The sequence below is a fragment of the Lontra canadensis genome, unplaced genomic scaffold, assembly GCF_010015895.1.
Source record: "Lontra canadensis isolate GAN:19392208 unplaced genomic scaffold, GSC_riverotter_1.0 scaffold115, whole genome shotgun sequence".
NCBI classification, from domain to species: Eukaryota; Metazoa; Chordata; class Mammalia; order Carnivora; family Mustelidae; genus Lontra; species Lontra canadensis.
The window spans coordinates 5728776-5746970 of NW_022631109.1; the positions used below are offsets into that span (position 1 = coordinate 5728776).

Genomic DNA, 18195 nt, shown 5'->3' on the forward strand with positions numbered 1-18195 from the left:
TCCTCTCTCTCTGCCTGCCTCTCTGCCTACTTGTGATCTCTGTCTGTCAAATAAATAAATAAAATCATTAAAAAAATAAAATATCCCCATTTTTAAAAAATTTATTTGACAGAGATCACAAGTAGGCAGAGAGGCAGACAGAGAGAGGTGGGGAAGGGGGAAGCAGGCTCCCCACTGAGCAGAGAGCCTGATGCGGGGCTCTATCCCAGAACCCTGAGATCATGACCTGAGCTGAAGGCAGAGGTTTTAACCCACTGAGCCACCCAGGCACCCAAGTATCCCCATTTTTAAATGAAAATGGAATGATAGAACAGCAGCATTTTGCAGCCTTCAATGATGCCGCGTTGTACATTAATAGCTGCTGACCCCATAAAGAGCTCTGGGCAGGCATTCTGTCCCCCCACAGCCTTGTGGAATCAAACGTGAGTCCATTCCTGTCTCTGGTACCAGCCACCAATTTGCAGGCAGTATACCATGAGTGTGCAAATAGCAAAATGCAGACTGTGAAAATCAGTACAAGTCAAATGGCCTGGATTCGTCCCCAAAAAACTGCAAGGGAAAGGAAGAAATGACCGGAAATATGTAGACTAAAAGAAAAATAACACACCATAGTCCCATAGATGGCCAGGGCTACACTGCAGTGCCTACGGATGCATGTGCAGTTGAAAAAACCCCACTTAAAAATGCAAGGAACAGGGGCACCCGGGTGCCTCAGTTGGTTAAGTGTCCGAGTCAGGCTCCTCGCTGGGCATGGAGCCTGCTTAAGAGTCTTCCTCTCCCTCTGCTCCTCCATCCCTCTAAAAAATGCAAGGAAAAACTGAAAAGATAAAGCCCTCCCTCCAAATATGCTTTGCCAAACTAGAAAAATGTCAACATTTTTACATGCAAAGAAGTGATTATTATAAAAGTTGGGTGAGCGCTCACTTGTGAGGCCGGGAAGGGACTGTGACGGATGGGTTTCTGGGGCGGCCGGCAGAGGTCCAGTCCTTGAACTTCGGTGATGGTTGCACGAGTGTTTGCCTTAGAATAATTTGTTAAGCCACACATCGTGTCACTTCCGTATCTGTATTTTACTTAACATAAAAAGGTTTTCGGAGGGAGGTGCGGAAGGGCGTGAGCAGGCAAATATACCTAGTGTTTGGCAGAGGCACTTAACCCAACACCTGAGGGGCTACCTGAAGAGGAAGGGACTGTTAGGTTGAGACTTGGAGAGAGCGTCAGAGTTAACCAGGGGAAGGTGAGTGAAAAGCAGGACAAAATTCCGGGCCGAGGGAGCTGCGTGTGCAGAAGGCCGCGAGAGCATGGTGCTTACGAGAGTGACGAGAGATGAAGCTAGAAAGACAGGCTCACCCAGTGGGTTACTTATAAGTCATATTTAAGATTGGGGCTCTGATTTGCAACAACGTGGACGGAACTAGAGGGTATCATGCTTAGCGAAATAAGTCAATCGGAGAAAGACAACTATCATATGATCTCCCTGATACGAGGAAGTGGAGATGCAGCGTGGGGGGGTTGTGGGGAAGGAAAAGAAATGAAACAAGATGGGATCGGGAGGGAGACAAACCATAAGAGACTCTTAATCTCACAAAACAAACTGAGGGGGGCCGGGGGGTGGGGGATAGGGAGAAGGTGGTTGGGTTATGGACATTGGGGAAGGTGTGTGCTATGGTGAGTGCTGTGAAGTGTGTAAAACTGGCAATTCACAGACCTGTACCCCTGGGGCTAATAATACATCATATGTTTATAAAAAAATTTTAAAAATTTAAAAAAAAAAAGATTGGGGCTCTGCCTAAGAGCAACAGGAAGCCCAGTGCAGGACGGTGTTCTTGAGCCATTGCCCTGCTCCCAGTATGGAGATGGAATTAGAGGGGGCTGAGAAGAGAGGCGGGAAGGTCTACTGGGAGGCTTTCACAGTTGTCTAGTCTACATTTTAGCCTGAGCCAGTTTAGTAGCAAGAGGGCTGGGAAGAAAAGGACAGATGGGAGGAGAATTTGAACAGTAGAATTGACAGGGTTTGGTGACAAGGAAGTCAAAGGTGATTGCCAGGCCTCTGGCTTGGGCATCCAAGTGGACGACCATGCGCTTTCTGAGATAGGAATGCCCATGGAAGGGTGGTCTGAAGACAAAAGCTCTTATTTTGAGGGGCCTGGATGGCAGCCAGGCAGAGCTCCCAGCAGAGAGCTGGCTGGAGGGATCTGGGAGTCTAGCGAAGCAGGAGCCGAGCAGTCCGAGCTGGAGCCACCAATGTGTCGATCCCCTGCATGGACGTAGTGTTAGGAGCCGTGGCGCTGGACATGCCTCCCCAGGAACACAGTTGAGTCGGGGCCCAGCACGGAGCCCTGAGATGCCAATGCTGAAGGGGTTGGGAGGGGAGGCAGCCAGCCACGTGGGAGGCAGCCAGGAACGTGTGGAGACCGGAGGCCAAGGGAACAGAGGATGTGGAGGCTGGAGTAGGGTGAGGTGTGCTGAGAGGTCCACAAATAGGCCAGGCAGGCGCCCGCAGGACTCCGTGGCATAGAGATCACCGAGACTCTGGTGGGAGCCAGCCTGGGGGGAGCAGTGAAGGCAGAAGCCGAGAAGCGCCTCTGGCTGTGGGACGTGGGCTTCGGAGAGAAGGCAGACCCGACAGAGGTCCACAGGCTTCCTAAAGGGCCTTTGTTTTTTTTTTTCTTTTGTTTTCAAAGAAACATCATGATTTGCCCAATGTTATTAGAGTGGAAACTGGAGAGGGAGAGATGGAAGGTGCAGGGGAAGGAAGAGGGGAGGGATTCAGAGCCAGGGGAGGCCTTGGCCTTGGGCAGAATCACTGGAGAAGGAGAGGTGTTGGGGAGGGGGAGGCGTGGACACAGTTGAGTGTGCAGATTTGGTGGCTAAGAGTTGAGGAGTTTTTCAGCTGAAGGTTTGCATTTCAGCAAGAAAGCAAAGTTGTCTATTGAGGGGTGGTGGGGAAGTGTGGAGGAGGAGGCCTGCAGAGTTGTAAAGTTTGTGAAGGAGGCATCACAAGGAGAAAGAGGGTGTGAGGAGTTAAGGAAGAAAAAGTTGGCAGCTGGAGATGGAATCTGGAGTTGGAAGCTACATCCCCCTAGCCCTGATTCTTAGCACCTCTGTAACCCCAGAAGAGCCACATAACCCTTCGAGCTTCGTGGTTCATTTTCAAGAGGAGGTACTGGTAAGTGCTGCCCCAGTGGGTTGTTCAGACCCCACGGGAGAAGCCACGTAACCATGAGCCGCGAAGTAAAGCACCAAGTACGCTGGCACCTCGGGGTTGTTCTCTGCAACGTCCAGGCCTTTCCTTTCTTCACCTTCTCCTCCCGCTGCAGGCCTGGGTTGCCAACTACGAGAGACCCCGAATGAACGCCAACTCCCTGCTGGCCAGCCCCACGGGCCTCAGCCCCTACCTGCGCTTCGGCTGCCTCTCGTGCCGCCTCTTCTACTACCGCCTGTGGGACCTGTATAAAAAGGTGAGGGGGCGGCGAGGCCAGCACGCCCTGCCCCCGCTTGCAGCCCCACAGACCAGCCTTCTGGGCCAGTCAGACACCCTGCAGAGGGTTGGCAGGGACTGGGTTGTGGATTCTAGGGGTGCTTATGTGTCCAGAGAAGGTGGTGGGGTCCACATCCAAGACTTGGCAGAGCCGAGCACCCAAACAGCTGATCTAAGTAATCTCCAGGTTATCAAGTAGAGCAGGACGGGCCAAAAAGCTGAGCTCAGGGTGTGACCCTCGAGGAGGCAGATCTGCCGGGAGCAGGTGGATGGGGGGCAAGCACTCGGGCTGGGAGGCAGGGAGGGCAGGACTGGAACCAGTGCTGAGCAGAAGAGCACAGCAGTCCTCTGTGGGGCTGGTCCGCAGCATGTAATGGGGGAGTCCGGGAGCAGCTGCTGTCCACCACTGACGAGGAAATGACCTGGGCTGAAGGCAGGGCTGTCCTCTATGGACTGTAGGCAAATAACCTTAAGGTGGCGCGCCTGCCCCCAGAAGGAAAAGAGGGGGACGCATCCAACTGTCCAGCAGGTCAACCTTCCATCTGTGTCGTTTCATGTTGTTTCCCTGTCCTTGCCTAGAGCAGGATTGGGTGGCATGGGGTGGCATGGGGCGGCTGTGCCAGTTTGAAATCTTGGGATTTCAGGAAAGTCATTATTTGCAGGGAGGCCTGGGCTGATCTTTCAATTCCCTCAGACCCCAGGTCCAGGCTGTCATAATCTCTTATTTAACCAGAATCTAAAGTGAGCATTTTTTAATGCATGCTGATGGGAAAACTCCCTTTGACTCTGTAGAAAGTGGAGTCAAGCAGGGACCCTTGAGGACAAGGGTGGGCCAGGCCTGAGGAGTTGGGTTCCCGGTGCCCACAGCCAGGGTCTGTGGTTTCAGACTGCGGGCACGCTGGGCCACTGTGAGGGCGTAGCCCCTTCACGTGTCTGTGCCACCACATTCACTGAGGCTCCAGACTGCTCTGTGGGAGAGATCTGAGTGACCCGGCGCCGAGGGCTGGGCGAGTGTTACATCCCTGTGCTACCCCACCCCCCAGGTGAAGCGGAACAGCACGCCCCCCCTCTCCCTGTTTGGGCAACTCCTGTGGCGAGAGTTCTTCTACACGGCAGCCACCAACAACCCCAGGTTTGACCGCATGGAAGGGAACCCCATCTGCATCCAGATCCCCTGGGACCGCAACCCCGAGGCCCTGGCCAAGTGGGCCGAGGGCAAGACAGGCTTCCCTTGGATTGACGCCATCATGACCCAGCTGAGGCAGGAGGGCTGGATCCACCATCTGGCCCGGCACGCCGTGGCCTGCTTCCTCACCCGCGGGGACCTCTGGGTCAGCTGGGAGAGCGGGGTCCGGGTGAGTCTCTCTCAGGGGAAGCTGGCCCATACCCTCTCATCAGGCCCAGCAAGGGTAGCCCTCTTCTGACCTGGGGCATGGGGCGGGATCCCTGGACCCAGGGGATCCCCTCCAGATCCTTCTTGGCTTGCCATCAGCAGGAGGGCTTTGTCTCTCTTTCCTCCATGGGGCGTGTGGTAATTTGGGGAGAACCCTAGTAGAAGGTTCCCATCAAGGCTGACTGTCCCACCCTCTCCCCATCTAGGTATTTGATGAGCTGCTCCTCGATGCGGATTTCAGCGTGAACGCAGGCAGCTGGATGTGGCTGTCCTGCAGTGCTTTCTTCCAGCAGTTCTTTCACTGCTACTGCCCTGTGGGCTTCGGCCGCCGCACGGACCCCAGTGGGGACTATATCAGGTAAGGATGCAGTCCAGGCTGTCTGGCTCCTGGCTGCGGGGACCGGCTCCTAAGATAACATAGCCTTAGCCGGGGGCGCCTGGGTGGCTCAGTCCTTAAGTGTCTGCCTTCCGCTCAGGTCATGATCCCAGGGTCCTGGGATCAACTCAGCAGGAAGCCTGCCTCTCCCTCTCCCACCCCCCGTGCTTGCGTTCCCTCTCTCTCTGTCTCTTTCTGTCTCTGTCAAATAAATAAATAACATCTTTAAAAAGTAAAATGTAGATACCCTTGGTCCTTGGAAGGAAAGTCGCAGCATGCTGACCCGCTGTCCGATGCGTGTTACAGGCGCTACCTGCCCATATTGAAAGGGTTCCCCTCTCGATACATCTATGAGCCCTGGAATGCCCCCGAGTCCATTCAGAAGGCAGCCAAGTGCATCATCGGTGTGGACTACCCCCGGCCCATCGTCAACCACGCTGAGACCAGCCGGCTCAACATCGAGCGAATGAAGCAGATTTACCAGCAGCTGTCCCGCTACCGGGGACTCTGTAAGGAGCCACTACTCCTACCCCCATCCCCTCGCTCACTTAAGGGACGCCCCTGTTTGCTCAGCGGGGATTTCCATGTCCTTCCTGCAGAGGGAGACCAAGTACTCTCTTCTCAGCTATTAAGTTGACTTGACTTCCCACGGCACAGGGCACTCCAGGCTGGGCTGGATCAGGCCTCTCTTAAGTGTGGCGGGTGGGAAGAGGTGGAACCTGTGTCATGGCCCAGCACCCCCTGTCCCCCACCGCCCATCCTGTCTTCAGCTGTGGCTCTCTGCATTCCCGTGAGATGGCGTTCTGACTGCTCCCCTGCCTCTCCCCCAGGTCTGCTGGCATCTGTCCCTTCCTGTGTGGAAGACCTCAGCAACCCGGTGGCAGAGCCCAGCTCGAGCCAGACTGGGAGCGTGAGCAGTGCGGGTGAGTAGCAGCTGGCCTCCTGCGGCCTGTGTCCGTCCGGAGACCACTGCAGAACTAGAGTCACGGGGGGCTGAGGACAAAGGCCGGAATGAGTCTATGCCCCCTGTACAGAGCTTACAGTCCACTTGGGAGAGACAAATAGTAAAGGAACCGTGCAAGATCGTTTCCGATAACAAGTGCTTTGGGGGAAATAAAATTGAACGATCTGACGTGAGAGGCGCTGGGGAAGGGGGACTCCCTCAGGTACTTCAGATCAGAGCGGTCGGGGAACGCCCGTCTCAGCAGGGACCCAAGTGCCGAGCAGAACCCAGCAGAACCCGGCTTTCCCGGAACTGGGAGAAGAGCATTCCAGGCAAAGGGAATAGCAAGAAAAGACCAGAGACGTGCAAGGAACAGAAAGGGAAGCCAGGGTGGCCGGCATGTCTCAAGGGAGGAGCCAGAGTGAGACGAGGACAAGCTGTGGCAGGAGTGGTGTCCCCACGTTCTGCATGGGTGAGGGGAGGAGTCTGTCGTCAGTGCCCTGAGAAGGCACAGCCGGGTGGTCAGCAGGGTGGAGGTGCGGGGGTCTGATCTAGGTTTTCAGAAGCTCACTCTGCCTGCTGTGTGGAGGGGACAGTGTGGGCAGGAGCGAGGACAGGGAGGCTAGAAAGGAGACAGCCGTGCTTGTCCAGGCAGGAGGTGGTGACACAGCCTGGTGGTGGTGCCGAATTCTTGGCCCCCCAACACCCTCCCACCCCATCCCACACCCTGTCCCAGCTCTGGGCTAAGTATCAGTAAGGTGAGACCAGGAAGACCTCCGGGGTTTCTGCAGCTTGCCCGGCCAGGCCGGCTCTGCAGAGGAGGTGCTGCCTCAGGAGGCTGAGCCAGCGTCCCGGGGGCAATGCCTGACCTTGGAAGCAAGGGCAGCAGACAAGCCAAATCCGTCTCTGGCCTGGAGCCCGTAGGGCTCGGGCCCCAGAACTGGCCCTACTGCCAGCCTGCTGGGTTATGCTCTCCTTAGACATTTCAGGGCAAGGTCACTGCCGAAAGGAAGGCTGAGGGGCAGGCCTGTGAAGCAACATGTGGGCACAGCTTCGATGCAGGCTCCCTGCTCGGAAAAGAGCTGCCACTGCCCAGTTTTGGGTCATCTTGGCTTTAGTCACAGTCCGTGTGACACTTTGACCTGCTTCCCTACAGGTCCAAGACCACTCCCCAGTGGCCCAGCGTCCCCCAAACGCAAGCTGGAAGCAGCCGAGGAACCACCGGGTGAAGAACTCAGCAAACGGGCCAGGGTGACAGAGTTGCCTGCCCCAGAGCTGCCGAGCAGGGATGTCTGAGAGTGAGTGACAGCAGCTTAGAGGCACCTTTGGGAAGGAAGGTGGGAACGGGTTTGGAGCTGAAGGTTAAAACCCAGCAAATTAGATTAAAACCTGGTAGGGATTGCATGATTTTTTCCTTTGGATTTCAACTTTAAATTTCTACCATTCTGACTTCCATACTTCTAAATTTTAAAAGGACGTTTGAAAGTAAAGCCTTTTTATTTTTTTTTTTACCAACTAAGGGAAAGAGAATAGTTTTTGACTCTTTCTACTTATCAAAGTGAGTCAGATCCAACAAAAAGAAAGCAGAGCCCAGGAAGTGAAGCTGTGGGAGAATCGGCCCGTGGCAGGGTCTGAGGAGGCTCCCGGGCCCTCTGCCACCACTGACAGGCTGCGTCCCATAGACAGGCCAGCGGAGGGCGGCACTCCCCTTCGGAAGAAAGAAAGGCAGAGGGCTGTGCACTGGGGGGAGGCCCAGCCCCAGCTGAGGACCAGTAGGGTCTGGCTGCCCATCGTCGGTGCCTCATAAAGCCACTCCTTCATTCTCACCTTCCACATGGCCTTGGCTCTGGGCTTCCGTGTCAGCACTCAGCTTTCTTAGAAGCCCCCTGAGTGTCATGAAAAAACAAAAATAAAAACTGGCTCCTTCCACAGAGCAGGAAGGGACTTTCTTGCCTTTCTTGGGGAAGTATAAATTCCTCTTCTCTTCGAGTCATCATCTCAGGTGTTCCTTATGCACCGTGCCTGTGTCATTAGACTGGAGAGTGATTTTTTTTCTCTGTGGAACCAATTAATTCTTTTTTCCCAGCCATTCCATTTCAGGGCCAGGCGGGGCCATCTGGTTTGAGTGTCTGTGCTCGAGTGCTGTGTTTGACGCTCGTGCCCTTTACCCTGCTAGGCTCTGTGTCATAGACGGTGCTGACTGATTTGTACTGGCTTGTTCTAGAAGCACTGGCAGCCTTAGATACTACTTAGATACTACCAGTATCTAAGTATCTCAGATGCTACTCTCTTCGTTATCTCTTAGCTCTGTGATACTAAGCAAAGTTTATTCTCTCTTAAAAATCTGGAGCTTGCCAGGCTGGTACTCCCGATTTTCAGGTGAGAAGATCAAAGAATAGAGAGGGTAAATGTCTGGGTCAGAGTTGCTCAGGAAGCTAACGGCATCCAAGTCGGAATGAAATTGTTGCCAGCAGGTGTGTGAGGAGGGAACATGAGCATATAAGATGTGTTAGGATCCCCATCCACAAGCATTTAACAGTCTCCTTAGAAAAGAATACAAATAATTTATGATTCCTAGACCGATGATCTAGACGGCACACGCTTCCCACAGGCCGGCTATTGGTAGGTTGGGGTGATCACGGAACAGGACACAGACCTTTACACTTGGGGCTGAAAGGTGAGTTGGATTTAGGCCACAAGGAGGGCATTTCGGACAAGAAAAATAGCTTCAGGATCACATGATCTTGCATAAATTCCTTAACTGCTATGAGATTTCATTTCCTCACCTCTAAATTCCGTCGTCATAAAGGTTCAATTGTTAAATAGATCTGTCAGGTAGGAATGCATGGGGCCATTAGGAGTAGGAGAGCTGCCTGCTGTGGCTCAAGCAAGTAGGGATTTATTTTTCTTCCTAACAAGAGGCCCTGAGGTGGGCATTGCTTGGTGGCTCAGCAATGTCAGAGCCCGTTTTTCTGCACTTCTCTTGCTTCATGGTCTCAAGGTGGCTGCCACAGCCTCAGCCATCAGTTCCTCAAGAAAGAAAGAGGAAGCAAGAAAGAGGAATAGCAGAGACAGCTGCACTCATTCATCAGTAAACACACACGTGGTTTTTGAGCACAGTTTGCTGGACACTGTCATGCTTATTGGGATATTGGGACATGCCGAGCAAGGCTGACAAGGGCCTTCCGTCTTGGGTGCATCTTGGTGGAGGAGACAGACAAGGAACAAAGTCAAGAGGCTCTACGTGATATGAAAAAAATTAAAGTTGGTAAGAAGATAGGAAGTAAAGGTTGGGGCATAGTGAGGGTTGAAATTTTATATTAAGAAGATTATCAGGAGATGCCTCTCTTCCTCTTTATGAAGAAATTAAGAGCTTTCCCAGAGGGGTGCCTGGGTGGCTCAGTGGGTTAAGCCTCTGTGTTTAGCTCAGGTCATGATCTCAGGGTCCTGGGATTGAGCCCCACATCGGGCTCTCTGCTCAGCAGGGAGCCTGCTTCCTCCTCTCTCTCTCTCTCTCTCTCTGCCTGCCTCTCTGCCTACTTGTGATCTCTCTGTGTTAAATAAATAAATAAATAAAATATTTTTAAAAGAAAAGAAAAGCTTTCCCAGAATACCGCTCCCCCAGGTTTTCACATTGGTCTCATGACTCCAGACTAAAAAATCCACGCCCAGTGTGGGAAGTGGGCATCTGGATTGTCAGGATTGGTTTACACCATTGGTTTTCCAACTTGAGTGAGCCGTAGAATCCCCTAGAGGATTTGTTAAACCACAGATTGCTGGGCCCCACTCCCAGAGCTTCTGATTCAGTAGGTCTGGGGTGAGGCCTGAGAATTTGCATTTCTAACAAGTTCCCAGCAGCTGATGATGCCGCCGTTCTGGGACTGAACTCTGAGAATCACTGACTTAGACCAATCATGATTCATTGTCTGTGTCAGGCCCATGAGCCACTGAATAAAATCTAAGTTTTGGTAGTGATGAAGTATGGGTACTGGTAGACCGCTAACAGTGTCTAGGTAACATACAAGGAAGTTAGCCCAATGCCTGGCTCATAAGTTCACAAGTATCCACTATTGCTATTATAGATACTGTTATCATTATTATTTTAGAAGAACAGAGGACTACTGTTGGGTTGGATCAGGAAGGGTCCTAAATGTCAGGCAAGTGAATCCTCGGTGTACTCTGGACGCCAGGGGACATTTTGGAACAGGAGAGTGAAGTGATCAAACTGGCATTTTTGGAGGCATTAGTCTGGGGCCTGCAGAGGAAACGGTGGCAGTGACCCCAGATGAAAACATTACAAGGGTGCAGAAGTCAGCCTGTCTCTGGCCTTGCCCTCCAGGAAGTTATTCTTTGGCCTATTAGGATCTTAAGGACTGATTCTCAAGGTTTACTATGCGCTTTGTCATGGGTCATTGTTCAGAAGTGGGAGCTAGAAGGCCAGAGGACAAGACAGACTAGAGAGGAAGGCACATGTTCTTTGGAAACCCTGCAAGAAGAGAGGACACTGGGGTCTCACTGTCTGCCGCTGTTAGTGCCTGGTCCTCAGCGTCCAGCATCCCCATCCGCAAAATAGTGATAATAGCACCTCGTCAGGGAGCCTGGGTGGCTCAGTGGGTTAAGCCTCTGTCTTCAGCTCAGGTCATGATCTCAGGGTCCTGGGATCGAGTCCCACATCGGGCTCTCTGCTCAGCAGGGAGCCTGCTTCCCCTTCTCTCTCTCTGCCTGTCTCTCTGCCTACTTGTGATCTCTCTGTCAAGAGCACCTTGTCACCTTTCCTGCCCATCGAGCATACCCGGCAGGGGAAGAAAGTGTAAAACCATACATTCACAGCCTTTGAACAAGTAAAATGCACCAGGGAAATAAAATCATGTTCCCATCTTGCCCACGTTTCTCAGGGCATCTTGGATTGTATTATTGTTAATGTCAGTCAGAGACAGCCCTCTGGGCTGAGTGGGCTACACAGCTGTGCCCACATGGTCTACGCTGACACCACGTTATACCGAGAAGACTTGCCCCCTTTCCCCTCTTCTCTTGGTCACTTTTAGTTGTGTGTCCTGGAGCAGGGCACTTAGCCTTTCGAAGAGACGCTGTCAGGTATCTGTAAAGTGGGACTACTCAATCTTGACCAGCCTGAAGGCTCCATCCTGAACCTTCTGAGGCCCCGTTCAGCTCTGAGCTCTATCGTTTTGTGGTTCTGTTATTTCTAATGCTTCAGACTTGTGGCAGTTCGCAGGGCAGACCATGATTTACAGTGTAAAACATGCCCTGATATCAGTAGGTTTCATGTTTACCTAAAACCCACACCGATGTCTGTTCTGCATCTGGTTTTATTGTACAATGTTCACTAAACTGAAAAATAAGCCAGCCCCCAAATAGCTGTTTCAGAGGCTTTCCCATAAGCCCCAAAGCTGCTGACTGCCCAGGATTCCATTAGCCTCCAATTGTGTCCAGATTTTTCTTATTGGTCCAAACATTTTACCATGGGGAACCAGCTCACATGAGCCATTTACCCATTGGCTGGTGCACAGCGATCTGTTGAGAGAAGCCCCACTGAATACAAAAGGCTCCTGACAGAGGATCGCCCCTCCCTTCCCCTCCCCTGCCCACGGTCACCAGAGCTGGGTTAGCACATGAGCTTCACTGCCAAAAGCCTGACCCCTGCACTCTCCTCCTTGTCGTTTTGGCACTTCTTCCGTTGTGTGTCCATCCTTAGGGAAGCAGTGTGTGTGAAAGGCAGTGGGCAGTCTGAAACAAGACACAGGGCAATGGCCGGGCTTCCCGCCCAGACCAGCCAGTGCACGGCGGTCCTGCTGCTCACTTCCCGGGAGCCTTTGCCTGCCAAGTTGCCGCCCCTCTGCTTCTCACCCTGGAAACGAGAAGCTGGGATACAGGCGGTGTCCCTTTGCACTCCCCACCTCCATCCATCCCCCCAGTGGCTGCTGGTTGACTGCCGTCCCCCCCTGTTGCTGTAGGATTTGTATGGTGCGGGGAGGGACAGTGTGTCATTGACATGAGGAATGAGACGGAGCTGAGAGCCCAGCTTTGTACCCCATCCTGGCCCATCTGGGCCCAGCTGCACCTCTGTTCTTCCCCGTTCCTAACTTGGGAGTCTGTAGCAAGCCTTCTGCCCTGTCAAGGTCCTGGACACTGAGACTTGGTTACAGGCTCCAAACGAAGTTTCCACCCCCTTATCTGCTGAGGCAATCTCCTGCGTACACTTCACGCACACCCGTCCCGGGCTAGGACCGGGGGCAGGGCGGCCTCACAGACTGGGCTTTCTTGTTCACATCTGGCACACAGGTTGGGGGTGGTGGTGTAGCCCTAACTCTGGGTACACCGAGGGGGGCACCGTTAAGTCACTTTGTGTTCCAGCAGCTGCTTCTGGGGTTGCTGTATTTAATGACAGGTTGAAAGAGTCGGACAATTGAGAGGTTGATTTTTCAGCACGTGTTTTATGAGTTGATTTTTCCCTTGGTGCCTCCCCCAAGCTGTTCTTCCCTTTCTCTTAGTGCTGCTGTCGTCACTTTCCTACAGGGCCTCATCTGCCTTCCCCAGCCCCTTTATTCTGCAGACTTATGCTCTGGCTTGAGAACGAGAGCACAGGAACTGTCTAGTTATCTGCCGATCAAGCAGCTTGAGGAACTAGTTGACTAGGCCTTTGACTAACTTTGTACACCAGAACAAGCTGGTGCTTCCAAACCATGGTGTTCTGTATTTGTGGTTTCGAACCCATCACGGAGGGACTTGGATCACTGGGCCCTGTCTGTGGCCACACACTGCCAGCTCCCCCTGAGCCTGCCGCATAGCACAATTTCGCCCAAGTCAACATGGGTCTGAAGTGTTAGCCTTAGAGCCACCTGGCTGCTTAAGTTCCCAGTTTTTTGTTTTTTGTTTTTGAAGATTTTATTTATTTATTTGATAGAACACACAAACAGGAGGGACAGGGAGAGCAGACTCCCTGCTGAGCAGAGAGCCCGATGCGGGGCTCGATCCCAGGACCCTGAGGTCATGACCCGAGCTGAAGGCAGAGGCTTAACTGACTGAGCCACCCAGGTGCCCCATGTTCTCAGTTCAGGAGTTTGTTGTTATCCTTTGGAAAATGTTGGAATTGTGATGCAGAATAATTGAGCTGACAAATGCATTGCTCGGGTTTTAGATGTGGGGGCGACAGGGTACATCTTAGGCTCTCGTAGTGACTGGAGTACCCGCCCGTTACCAGTGTATGCCAGATGGAAAAGGGAAGCGTTGCACATGAAAGAACATAGCCTCTTGATTATCATACTTTAAAGTACATGAGAATCATTATAAGCCCAATTCGAATTCAGCGAACGCCATCAACAGATTGTGTGCTGGGTCATTTTCACTGTGGGGTGTAAAAAAAATCACCAAGATAGTTGACAGGCAAAGCATATTAGAAAATAATCTTATAAATTTGATTAAAGATGCTCACAAAGTCACCTGATTAACAGACAGTGTTTCCTATACATTTAGTGGCCTGGGAAGTCTTGGGCCATCCCCCGAGAAAACGTAATGAAAACGAGCAGCTAAGAAGAGATAGGATTTTTGATGCTTTTTGGAAAAAAGACCATCTAAGCATTTGAATTAAACCAGTCCCTGAAAAGGGCATTTTTAACCAAAAGCAAGCCACTACTGTTAGCAAGCACGTGGATCCATTATTCATGTGATCTCAGGAGTGAAGGCAGGGCTCTTGTCCTCTCTTCCACAAAGGCCCCGCAGACCCTGGACAGCCACCATAGAGAGCCATTGCCCAATGAAGTAAGTGCGCGTCTCCTCCCTTGTAGGGTCAAGAGGGAGAGGGAGCCTAGAAATCAGTCCCTTAACACATACCCAGTGTCACCTTCTGTTGCTAAGCCCTGGCTCCATAAGCAACAATCAGAAGCACTTAGAGGCAAGTTTTCCAGAAGCTATGAAGATCACTGGCTACAATTAAACAGTTTGCCTGCACAATTAGGCCACCAGGTGTTTGATCAGAGAATCTGGGAAAGAGGAGGCTTTCTCTCTCCTTAGTTACAAAGACGTCATTGCTTCAAATTCTGGATCAGTCCTGTCAGATCTACCATGGATGCCACAAGTATAATTTTAAATTTCTAGTAACTACATTGGGAAATAAGTGAAATTAATTTAGTAATACATTTTTTCCAGCCATACATAGGCATTGGTTTGCAAACCGTATTGGGGTTACCTGTGCTTGGGAGAGTCAGATAAAGGATGGAAGCCCCCCAGAAAGTGGTAGTTACTCACACAGGAGAATGTGCGCCGACCTTCAAGGCCCTCATGGATCGCCCCTTAAGCCTATCCTTGGACCCAAAAAAAGTCCAAGAACCGCAGAATAAGAGCTAGTGTTCTAAGGAATTTGTATGCACTCTATCTTCCCCCATCCCAAAAGGTGGAGAAAACACAAGAAACAGAGGTATTGGGAAGAGGACCCTCTCCAGTCCTGAAATTTGCAGTTTCAGAAGCAAAGTTATCTCTGGCTTAACAGGGGTCAGAGTGAGACCTGTGTGTAAAATATATATCACATCCTGTCTCAGTAAACATATGTATGCTTTAGAAACTGACACATTTATTTATAGGTACGGTACGGCTAGCTGATTATTATGGTACAAGCTTAAAGGAAAAATTTATTGAAAATAATACATATATTAGGGGCCCCTGGGTGGCTCAGTGGGTTAAGCCTCTGCCTTTAGCTCAGGTCATGATCCCAGGGTCCTGGGATCGAGCCCCGCATCGGGCTCTCTGCTCAGTGGGGAGCCTGCTTCCCCCTCTCTCTGCCTGCCTCTCTGCATACTTGTGATCTCTCTCTGTCAAATAAATAAATAAAATATTTTTAAAAAAGAAAACAATACATATGTTAAAGAATGAGGCTCTCAGTACTAACCCATTCAGGTACCTGCCCTTAAGTTTGCTCTTCGTTTTCTTTCCCTAGCTTCCAGATAACTTACCATCATCCAGATGGTCTTCTTCAGAATCGCATTTGTCTTCAAAGAGTTGCCCGTGTCCGGAGACTGATTTTGAATCTCTGGCTCCAGTGTCTATGACCGTGCGGAGCGCGTTCCCTCTTCTGTTAAATTCTGAACTTATTCATGTTGCTCAGTTGTGTATTGGCCTTCATGCCACCACGCAAAGTTCCCTTTTGTGTCCTCTGGAAGTCTGGATGAGCAGTGCTGTGATAGAGAGATTGCTTCGTGGTGAAAATACGGGTGTTGGCGTCTGTCCTGGGTTTCCTGGCTTGGCTTGGTGACTTTTGATGCTGTCATCCTGGGCCACTTGTCCTGTCTACCTTCTGTTTTCTCGTCTGTACAGCTAGAGGCCATATCTTCAGGATTAACAGGATCACGAGCTGTTTTAGTTTTAGTTTGCGAGCGCGGTCAGAATAAGGTTCCACTGACTGGGGGACTTCAACAACAGAAGTCTGTTCTCTCGCAGTTCTGAGGGCCCGGCATTTGAGAGCAAGGCGCTGGCTCGAAGCTTCCTCTGAGGCCTCTTTCCTTGGCTTGCAGATGGTTGCCTTCTTCCTGTGTATGCCTGTGTCCTAATCCCCTCTTGTTATAAGGTCACCAGCCATATGGGATTGGGGCCTACCCTAATCACCTCACTTTAACTTAATTACCTCATTAAAGACCCTTTCTCCAAATACAGCCACATTATGTGGCACTGGGGGTTAGGCCTTTAACATACGAATTCGGGGGAGGACACAGTTCAGCCATAATACAACTGTATAGGGGCACCTGGGGGGCTCAGTCGGTTAAGTGTCTGCCTTCAACTCAGGTCATGATCCCAAGGTCCTGGGATCGAGCCCTGCATCGGGCTCCCTGCTCAGCTTCTCCCTTTCCCTCTGCTGCTCCCCCTGTTTGTGCTCTGTCTCCCTCTCTCTCTGTCAAATATATTAATAAAATCCTTTTTAAAAAGACAACTGTATAGTGCCTGACTGCATTAGGTACAGTGAGCCTTAGTATCATCTGCCTCACATCATTTAAACGTACAAACCTTTACTGGAACCCCTCAGGTCTCTGTACCCTCCGAGATACACTAGACCTATTTAAACAGGCAACCCAGCATTGCGACTGGCCTGCCCTGTCCTCTGTTCTCAGACATGAGGCCGTTTCTTCCCTCTGCTCCAAATTCAGGATGTTATAAATATTTAAAATGACTCCTCCTTGTGTCTCCGTGATACCCACCCCCCAGGTATTCTCTCGCAGTGCCCAGGATCCTTTTATCTCTATGTGGAAATTTGCTTACCTGCTGATTCTAAACTCGGTCACTGCCTTCCTCTTCCAATTCCTGGCCCCCGCTGGCTTCTCTTCTGCTGTTTGTTTTCTGAGTGTCTATGGCAGCAGCCACTGTGCCTTGATTTGAAAACTGCCCTTGTCCTATCAGAGCGCCCACCACCCAAGGCCTGCGGGGAGCCCCTGTGGCCTTCTCCTCCTCCTCCTCTCCTGCCCTGAGCCCTGGAGCCAAGGAGGCGCCCAGGGTCTGCAGGGAGAGCTTGTGCTGTGCACTGCCTCCGAGGGCCAGCGCTCAGACCCGTGCCGCTCGCGCCAGGCTCTTCCTGGTTCGCGGTCTGAGTGTCCTCAGAGGAGCAGCCAGAGGAGTTTGTGTCCGCGGGCCACCGAGCAGCGCCCTGAACGCTCCCTTTTGCACTTGTTTTTGTCTTTCAGCGGCAGCGCTGTAGCTCCGTGAGCGAAGCCTGGGAGCCCGAGCAGCCTCCGCGGCAGCAGAGTGCGACCTGCAGGAAAGCTGATCACCGGCAGAGACTAGACTGAGCGAACATGTGTGCTTGTGTGTGCGCGTGTGCGGGGAAGGAGTGGTGTGCGTGTTTGCGTGTGCATGCATCTGTGTACACTCTCGTGATTCTGAGCACGGCTTGGGCTGGGAGAGCACGTGTAGCACCTTCACCTCAGCCTCCAGACGCCAGGCTGGAGGTCATGGCAGTGACTTTCAGCCAAACCTGTCCCTGGGAGCCAGCTACCTGGTCTGAATAGGAGAGTGGTAGGACCCTAGCTGGGACTCTGGCGCCTGCTCCACCCCACCCTGACCCTGAGCCCTTCCTCCCTGTCTCATCACATCAGACTGAGGAGCAGGAGGACAACATTGCTGGCTTTTGTCCAGAGCATGGGATTCTAGAAGCAGCCAGGGCCCTGCTGAGTTCCTGCTTTATGACGCGGGAGGCTGGGCAGGCTGGAGGGGACAGATGCTTTCCAGATACAGTCACCTGGTCTGGCTTCTTTCTCATCTGAAAATTTCCTGCCACCGGGTCCTCCAGAGCCCTCCTCGGGCATCTGGGCTGAACCTGAGGCTGTAAATAGATCTGAAAACATGCCGCCATCACAGGGAGGTACACTCAGATACCGGACTCATGTGCCATACCCACAGTACTGTAGACGCTAGCCCAAAAAGTGCCCGCCTTTCTGGAGCTGAAAACCTAAAGTTAGGAATTGAATTGCAGCTTTTACTGTTCCTGCCTCAGAAGCTGAGCGCCAGCCTCAGCACTGACTGTGGAGACTCAGTGCCTCCACAAGGAAGAAGCCAGGTTCCTGGTGCCAGAAAGCCCCCTGGTTCCTCTAGCCACACCACAGTGCTGCACTGAGGTCAGCTGACACCCAGCCAGGAGCGCCATTCTGTCCCGTGGTCTGTAGGCTTCTGGGGAATGCCTGGGACTGGTCAGCATCCAAGCTCCTGTGTCAGCTCTTCCAGTGGCCGGATACCAAGGACCCCGGCAGGTGGACTCGGGGGGAACTGCCAGAGACCGTTGGGAGATGTCCAAGCAGAGGTCTCAGCCAGCGCATCGACCCTTCCAGATGCAGCCGGTGGGAGGTTTGACCCAGAGAAGCCAAGGCCTTGCATTCCGGGACTGGCCTGGCCTCCCACCTCAGCCCTCCCACTGTTAAAGGCCTGTGTTGAGAAGGACATAATGAAAAGGACTGTGTGGTCAGCTACAGCCAGTCTTCCTTCCACCCTGTGGCCTGCACGTGAGCCACAAT

General features: G+C 52.2%; 1 protein-coding gene across 4 annotated transcripts in view; it reads left to right on the forward strand.

The window, feature by feature from the left end:
* The window catches only part of CRY2 (cryptochrome circadian regulator 2), a 35280-nt gene extending 17085 nt beyond the window's left edge, over nt 1-18195 (forward strand). For 2 of the 4 annotated variants that reach the window (XM_032840704.1, XM_032840707.1), the window contains 7 exons: nt 3321-3461; nt 4525-4836; nt 5081-5232; nt 5557-5759; nt 6081-6173; nt 7350-7491; nt 16873-18195. In XM_032840704.1, coding sequence (XP_032696595.1) covers nt 3321-3461; nt 4525-4836; nt 5081-5232; nt 5557-5759; nt 6081-6173; nt 7350-7489 — 1041 coding nt within the window. In that variant the 3' untranslated portion in view covers nt 7490-7491; nt 16873-18195. Of the gene's footprint in view, nt 1-3320; nt 3462-4524; nt 4837-5080; nt 5233-5556; nt 5760-6080; nt 6174-7349; nt 8167-8293; nt 8452-16872 lie in introns of those variants that run through there. The other 2 variants (XM_032840706.1, XM_032840705.1) reach the window with 2 other exon arrangements.